This window comes from Geospiza fortis, unplaced genomic scaffold, assembly GCF_000277835.1.
Source record: "Geospiza fortis unplaced genomic scaffold, GeoFor_1.0 scaffold408, whole genome shotgun sequence".
NCBI lineage: Eukaryota > Metazoa > Chordata > Aves > Passeriformes > Thraupidae > Geospiza > Geospiza fortis.
The window spans coordinates 1,040,295-1,048,856 of record NW_005054330.1 but is presented as its reverse complement, the minus strand read 5'-3'; the positions used below and the strand labels follow the sequence as shown (position 1 = coordinate 1,048,856).

At 40.2% G+C, this 8,562-nt stretch overlaps 2 protein-coding genes across 2 annotated transcripts in view; one reads left to right on the top strand and one right to left on the bottom strand.

Moving 5' to 3' along the window:
- XBP1 (X-box binding protein 1) overlaps positions 1 to 57 on the top strand; it is a 7,398-nt gene extending 7,341 nt beyond the window's left edge. Inside the window, exon 9 of the mRNA XM_031057460.1 lies at positions 47 to 57. Within this exon, the coding sequence (XP_030913320.1) occupies positions 47 to 57 (11 nt within the window). The remainder of the gene's footprint in view (positions 1 to 46) is intronic.
- Positions 58 to 2,177: 2,120 nt separating this feature from the next.
- On the bottom strand, positions 2,178 to 8,561 carry CCDC117 (coiled-coil domain containing 117; the record flags this gene model as incomplete). Its single annotated transcript, XM_031057459.1, has 5 exons — positions 2,178 to 5,132; positions 5,661 to 5,798; positions 7,190 to 7,423; positions 7,773 to 7,823; positions 8,419 to 8,561. Coding segments are annotated over 5 exons (819 nt in total), but the record flags the coding sequence as incomplete, so codon positions are not given.
- Position 8,562: the final 1 nt, after the last annotated feature.

Sequence of the window (8,562 nt, the reverse complement as noted above, 5' to 3'; positions counted from 1 at the left end):
GTCTAACCTGGTAGTGTTAACTCCCTGGGAGCAACTGTCCTGGCAGGAAATCAGTAATGCCCCTTTGGGGGTGTATGTGGGGAAAATCAAGTCCATTCAGAAAAGTGTTTCTCATCTTTACCATGCTAGTTGATGGTATGAAAAAGCCTGGGGTGTCCTGTCCTACCCTGGCTCCCCCCAGTCAGTGTTGGCTTAGGAGAGAGGCAGGTTTGTTTCTCAATAACTTGCTCATTCTCTGTGAACCTGAAAATGTTTTGTTTTCCAGTTAAAATTTTAACACCAAAAACTAAACTGGGATATTCATGTATATGCAACTGGGCTAGACCTTAATAGTCTCTAAGTCTTAAAGCTTCACTAAATGCTTGTTTTCCATTTGCTATGTAGAGTTGCTTTGTCCATTTAATATTTAACTGTATTGGTGCAATTAAAATGCAGTGCAGCTCACTGACCCTGTTTTGCCTTAGAACTCACTGGGGAGGGGAGAGTATCTGGGCCTTGGAGAATTTAAGTTCAGGTCCCTCAGTGTCTCATCCTGCCACAATGCATTGAGGAGCACTGCTCATAAGGTGTCTGCAGCTGGATGCTTCAGCAGTTCCCTTTTGGGGGCACTGGATGTGGTAGACAGGTTTGTGTGATAACTAGAGCAAAACCTTCAGCCTCTGTAAGGCAGGCAGGTAGCAGGAGCTTGAAGTCTGAATATTCAAAAGTCAGGGCAGTGGTGGCACCCTGGTGGCCAGTAATGCTGTCCAAAATTCTCAGTCTGAGGGGAGGTGAGACAGACACTGTGTGAAAACAGTTGCAGATTCCCTATTACCACAGGAAAGCCTGAAGCATCAAATGGACTTGTCAGGAGCTAATTTCAAATACCACAGCAGGACTTCTCATTGTCCACATCCATTTGCTCTGGTATCCAGTATTTATCACAAGATTAAAAAAACTTGGAGAGACAGAAGAAATTTTATACTGAAAATAAGAGAGCTGTTGCAGGTGTTAGCACAGCTGTGCTTGGTTTCAGTGCTATTTCATGTTTTGCATTCAATTTTGGCAAAAATAACTTGGGGTAGGGAAGAAAGAAAACCAGAGATGTTTCAGTCAGTAACATTCAAGGTGACAGGACTGATTTGGATTACAAGCTTGAGTAACCTAGCTAATAATGAAGGATTCCACCTGAATAGTGGGTAGAAGTAAAGATACAGCTGTGCAGCTTAACAAATTTAGATTGAAAATCCAAGCAGTCAGAAGAATAAGTTGCTTTACTTTCAAGGTGGAAAATAGGGATGACTGCAAGAGTATCAAATTGTTGCATGTCCAAAAAAAAAAAAAGTGAGGATTTGATCTGTAGTTTTGCAATACATTTGGTTAGCACCCTTTTATGGAGCCCCAGCCCCTCCTGGCAACCATGAGCAAGCCATTTCAACATCTAAAAAATCCAAAGAAAATTGTATTACATTCTCCTTTTCATCACAGTAGGACATGGGATGTGCTTAACATTTTGACCTTGTTAAGCATACGAAACAGAAATGTTCAAGGACGTGGTCTTTACACTGTTTTGCTTCCCCTTCTCAACAGCTCTATCCTGACTTACTGCAATCACTGGGTCCCACAACCAAGGTGTTAATAGTTACTGAGACCTCTTCCACTAAAAACACAGAGCTAGTTCTTGTTTGGCATCTGGAAGCCTACTACCATTGAGAATTCCTATGAGCACTAGTATTTTCTACTAGAATCAAGTCCACTAACATGGTACACAAAAAAAAGCAAGTCTTACCTTCCAAGAAAATTACTAAAATCTGGATTTAAAACTCTTCTCAAACATTCCTTAACTTTAAGAATACCTAGCTTGCTTAGTTCTGAATAGTTTTATTCTGAAGTAAAATAAAAGATCTCAAAACAAGCTATAGCAACACTTTATTGGTACCCCTATTGCTTTGTCAGAGGCCTATGAGAGACTTAAAATAACTTTTCCTTCCTGGCAGCTTTAGGTTTATTCTATTGTGCTGCTGGCTTTCCTTGTCCTGCTGGATACTGTGGAGGTAAAAAGGGGCATGCCTTTGACATAACAGAGATAAATTCAAATCTTCTTAAGCCAGAAGAGTACTTTACTGTCCAGCTGAAGGACTGCACATAGGCTCTCAAGGTTTTATCACTCTTACCAGGAATGAAACAGTCATCTAAAAAATATTTTAGAAAATTTATTGAAAATTGACATACAAAGGGTGATTTGGTCCCAAGAGAAGACAGACCAGAATCAGATCTTTCATATTTCAAAATAATGTTTTTCCTAATACTGCGTTGCGTTTGCCATCCTGTCTGTGAACAGCATTAATAAAAGTCTTTTAATGAAGACAACAACAAATGAAACTCACAAATACAGAAGTCTGTAAATGCCCACAGCTTGATCTCTCATCCAATCACCCTCTCCAAGTGATTGCTGTAGCAAGGATCTTGCTCAGTGCTCCTGTCACTTGGTTCCCACTCTTCCATCAATTTAAGCAACTCAACCCCTCTGTCTCCTATCACCAGGGCAGAAATGCATTGTGAAAAAATGAAAGCAAATGTTTTCTATCAAAGCAAACTTGTCAGACAATTTTTTTCTCCATCTCAGTCTTTGTCAACAGTGCACCACTCTATTCTTGTTTTAATGGCAGGTAACAGGTCAGTGATGCCCTATTGGCATTGAATTAAGAGGATAAACACCTCTGAAAGTCAACCTTTGGTACAAACCTAGCAGGAAAAAAAGTATGCTTAAAAGCCATCTACAACAAATTCTGCAAATCTGATATGCAATTTGGTGTTTTTAAGAGAAAAACAACTGCATGAATTTATGTATTTAGGCCTCCCAGAGTTGTTTTTTTTTTACATCTTCTGTTGCAGTTTCAATGTTGCTGAGATGGTTTCATAACATTTTTGAAATTTTTATCCATTTTTTTCAATTTATTTAGGATTCAGAGCTTTCACCTAAAATACTTTAACTATAATCCAGCAAGCTGAAAACCAGTCACTTACTTGGAGGCATCACATTTTCTACCTGCAGTGACTACAGCCTTCTCCAAACTGACTGCTTTATGTTCTACTCAACCACTGGCGCACATCAAAGGCTGTAGGTTTTGAAAGATGTTCAGCAGCTTAATTAATACATAAGAAATTTTACACAGTTCATGCAAAAGATTTATAGCAGGCCCTGAAATTAAATTAGGCATTATAGCAAGATGGGCTGCACATGTTCTTTAACTTAATAAACCTTCCAGAATGGCACAGGTGTGTACTGGTTTCCAGAGTAATACCTACTCAAATGCTGGAGTGTTTTTAGTGAAACTCTATCATGTTTTACCAAGAGACAGGAAATTTCAGACAACCTTCAACAAAAGCAGCAAGATAAACAGGGTTTAACAAACAGGCATGTTTTGAACAACCAGAAGGACTGCAAAAAAGAGAAGACTGATTTTAAGTTTTCAGCTATGGGTTATTCAGCAGTGAAGAATATTATCACATGGATTATCTTTTAGCTGTGCAGAGGAAGAGTAGATTTTCTGCAGCTGCATTCCTGTGTACTTGCTCCTTTATGTTAGCAAGATGTCAAAACCAGATTGGACATAGGACTGAACAGAACCTGTTACTTGGAAAAGGATTTCTTATGGAAAGCCTCAATTCAGGTACCTCTGAGAAAGCTCAAGGACTTATGAACAAAAGATAAAACCCTTAAACAAGTTAGAAAACCTTAAGCATAACAAACTGCTGTGCATTCAGAAAAGGTACAAGCAATAGCTCATTGTGAATTCCTTTCCTTGGCACCCTGTGCAGGGTAGAAAATTCTTTTGGCATACATCTGTATAAACAATGTGATGCTATATTATTGGCACATACTGTGGCTTAAATTTTATGTCTAGATTCTCTCAGGAAAAAGACAGGCATCTCCTTTACCTCACCACCAAAGCCTGGGACTCGGGTACAGACAATAACCCAGCATTTGACTCTCCCAATGGCAGTGAGCACCATTATCCCTGTTAGCAGATTTACTTATCATGTTTACCCAAACTAATGGATGCCATTCATTTCAGCAGAAGTTACACCGTCTTAACTGACTTTCCAACTCCATGCATACAAAGAATCTCAGCACAATGTAAAATGTGAAACTCTTTGCTGAGAACCACTTTTCTCCAAACTTTGCATTGTTTGGGATGGGGAACATCAAAAACCCACAAATCAAATTTAGAAGCCAATGAACCAAAGATGACTGAATTTAGCAGGTATCCTGCAAGTTACAAGTGCTGGCTTTACCTTCTACAAAACAAAAGACTTAAGCTCAGCTGTAATATTTCCTCCCTAGCACCCCACTGACTGTGTAATTTCTACATCTGAGTTTACAGAAAGTCCAAACAAATAAGATGATGTGAAAAGCTGTATTACCAGAGGGACTGCTTTTCTATCCATGACTAGATTTGGAGATATTTCTTCCTTTACCTTTTGTAATTCAAATTAAACCAAATGGCTAAGAATAGTATGTGCACCAGTTTCAATGGCTCAGTAAGACAAAGGTGTGGCTTAAGCCACAGTTACATTCAGTATTTGGATTTTATGCTTTACCAAGGGCAATTAAGAGGATATTTCACCATTAAGCAAGATGGAAAGCTACTTCCCTGTTCAAAGGCCTCTGAATTACCTTTTCAGTAAAAATAAGAATATTTAACAGATTGGAACACAGAAATCTTAGGGTGTTTCCTGGCCACCCTATGATTGTGGTGTGCTTATGATTGTTAGTAAGAAAACAAAAAAACAAATAATATAACTTCAGATTCACACATCAAACCAGAAAAAAAAAATCAAAAAACATCAACAATAGGCATCAGAAGCTCACCACTTCCAGTCTAAAATCTGGCATCTACAACTCCATTTCTTCTTCTGCACACCCAGATATTCCCAAAGTAGCATATGGATCTGGAGACATGGCAGTCTGTTGTGATCCAGGGAACGTTTCAGTCTGTGGGTCAAAAGGAGCTCTTGGTGTTGGCTGCTTAGCTTGACATACTTCTGTACTCTGCTGCTTGAAGTTCTTAACAGAAACAGACTTCAGTTTATCTGACATAAATTCAGGAAGAGGTTTCCAAAGCACGAGTTCCATAGAAGGACGGCTCCTAAAAGGGATGGAGTTTCAGTAAAATGTAAGTTCTCCAAGCACAGCTATTAAATGCAGAAGGCCTTCATCCTTTGAGCTAGCCTGGAACCATATACCAGAAAATAAATACCTTTTTCCCCCCCTCTATTAATCCTCATCCCTGTTCCCTAGTTCCCTTATTTCTAGTTCTAACCCTGTATTTCCTCTCATTTTTGCACCAGATTTGACCACTGTTGGTCACACTTCAAGATCTTCTCATTTTGGAAATTGATATACATAAAACCAAAACTGATACTGGTTCACTCCACAAATTTCACTCTGTAGACATGAGGAGTACAAAACACATACTTGATGACCACTCCAGTTACACTAAATTCTTTTTTGACATCAGGACAGTTTTTCCTATTTTAACCAGATGAATGGTCTGTTATACAATGTTGGCTGCATCATGCAGTAATCAAGGACATCTCCATAAACATGAAATGAGGTCTCTCTTTTCATTTGCACATGTTAGCTACATAGCACCATGATTTCCTCCAGAACTTACATAGATTCTATTATTTTCTTTGTCAGGACTTCACCAAAATCCCTCTTCATCCCTTTCTTAAGGGTATCTGACAGGATAAGAGTGGGCAGATTGCTAACATTTCCATCAGCATGAACTTCCTCATCTTCATCAATTATCCTAGGAATGGAGGGGGAAGAGGGAGATAAACACTATTGAGCATACTGTTATCAGGAACATCCACTGCAGACTACAGTCACATCTATGTGCTCTGCTCTGTGCACATCTCTGACCTGGGCTGGGTACCAGGAGCAGTAGGGCCATGCTAACATGAGTCTCTCTTGGGCTAAAACACCCTGAGAAGGACTCTCAGAAGCCACTCAAACAGTAATGCCACTCCTGGTACCTGAGCTAGCTTTGTCACCCCTGTGTTATCCCAGCAGTGTCACTGCAAACATACACTGAGAGAAAATAAACAAATTCCCTCCAAGGGAAACTGAATGATTCAGTCACATTACACAGGTGAGTCTCAGCTATGCAGCTGCTTCACCTGCTCAATTCCCCAAAACTGGAATTGAGAATTATTGCAAAGGTACTGGAAATACTGAAAATAGTGCTTCACTTTTCACAACGCTGTGCCAGTTCCTGAGATTAAATCAGCACAAATTGTTGAAGTGTTTAGAACAAATGGAAGCATCTCCTTTGTTTTTGGTTTTTGTTTTATAGAAAATTTAGCAGTGTAGCTGGGAAGAATAGGGAACAATCCTCCAAGAAGACCAAAGCAGACACAGACAGATAATAGAGACAGATTTCACTACTCTGATTTACCCATTAAAAAAATAACAGTCTAACAGTACCTTGCTTCTCCTTATGCATCATCTATGGAGTAATCTACAAAAAAATCTTTTTTAAAATTTCTATAACTTTAGGCTTTTCTAATCATCTGCAGTGGTAATTTTAGATATTTTGGAATACCAGCTCACCTGCAATCAACTGATACATACACATGCCATTCCCAGAATCTTTCAAGGGCCAGAATGCACAGTAAATTTATTTAAAGACTACAGCAGACTGTCTACAGCCACCCAATTACCCACATCACACCATCAGCAAGATGAATCTCAGCCTTACTGCATATGTGCAGAGAGACCTCTTTGGTTCATGCTACTCCCTCCACTGACAAATTCACATCTATTTTAAGTTTAAATCACAGAACAAGCTGCAGTTGGTTGAGAAAAAACTGAGCTCAAGCCTGAGCAGGTAAATGTTAGAATTTGAGCTTCTGGATGCTCACAGAAGAGCATTAAACCCAATTATGGTATATTGGAGCTGCATAATGATTGTGAGCAGGGTGTTATTTACTCAGCATATCCTGTTCTAGCACCCAAAATTTCAGATCGGCCTGAAGAGTCACAGGATCATAAGTAGCCTAAAATTAGATAATTTGAACAGAATGTTCACCTCAGACTTACAGCAGTGTTATCACACTGCTAAGTGCTAGATTTACCCCTGAATGCCCACCAAAAAAGGGAAAGCTCAGCAAAGCCAGGCTACTCAATCCCTGCATTTACCTGTCCTCAATTTCCTGAAGTTTCCTGCGAGCAACCTCGCATTGCTGTTCCCCCATTGTCTGATCCATTTCTTCACAGGGAATTTCTAACATGGCAGTTTCAGGACCGCTGCCACCATACTGACTTGCTACCTCCCCAGCTGCCTGCTGACCTGCACAAAGAATCCATTCTTCAGTGTTGGGATTCAAAGGGCAATTTTTGGTTCCTGTCAGTCTCTTCTTCCGCACAGGACAGCTAGGAAACAAAGTAAGTTTACAATTGTCAAAAAAGAAACATGGCATTCTACAGGAACAAATGTAAAGTGCATTTCAGCAGCATTGACACTCTGTGGCAATGCAACCTCAACAAAGAAAATAAATCCACATTGCTCTTAGTAAAATGTGAGTACCTATTCAGGAAAATCAGTGCCACACAACTAATTAGGTAACAGAAATGGATTTGGGCTCATGTGCAATTCAAGAGAAGAGTTCCAAATGGAAACAATGATAGATTTCCTTCCTGTTTGTATTGTAGGTGAGATGTGCTCAAACAAAACAAAAAGCCAATCAGGATTTTTCAGGCTATAAAAGACAAATCAATTTACCCTTCTGCCTCTTCTTCTAGCTTATGCTTCCTTCCACATCGCACAGAGACACTACAAAAGAAAAACAGTTACTTAGCTTCAAATTGTATCTTTTGGTTACACTGATGGTGTCAAACAATATTTTCCTCACTTTTAAAATTTCATTTGAGATCCATGGTGACAGTGTGTCACCAGCTGTGATGGGAATAAAAGTTTGGGACAACAAATAACCACATTGTTACAAAGGAAGTCAAAGGCAGCTGTAATTGCTCAGTTCTCTGAACAGAATTCCATGCTAATTTCTTCTCCTTTACGTTATTTAGTTTTGACAAGGGGCAAGACCAATTTTTTGGTCAAAAATTAAAATGCTTGAAGAAGCAACACACGACCCAGCTTGAGTCTCTTAATACTCTGTATCACAGGGACATACTGAAAAAATACTGAAACAAATAAATGAGTTTGAAAGTACGCAATGAGGCTGGTTCTTGCCTTTTAAACGGCTCCTCCATCCCCCACCAGCTTCAAGGTCCTTAACCGAGCACAAGACAATTTTCTGACCTCCTACCAGCGAAACACTGCTACAAGGAAACAAATCCCAGCCGCCTCGCAAAGCACCCGCAGTTCCCCCCTGCCGGCCTGGGCCCTGCGGAACGGCTCTGGCACTTACTGGCTGCGGCTCCTGGTGAAGGAGCTCACCGGGGCCATCGTCAGCCCCTCGCTGTGGCTCCCGAGCGCGGCCAGGGAGGCCAGGTTGAAGCTGCTCTGCAGACAGAGACCGGAGGGTCCGTCCACGCCGTCGTTTCCGATCCCT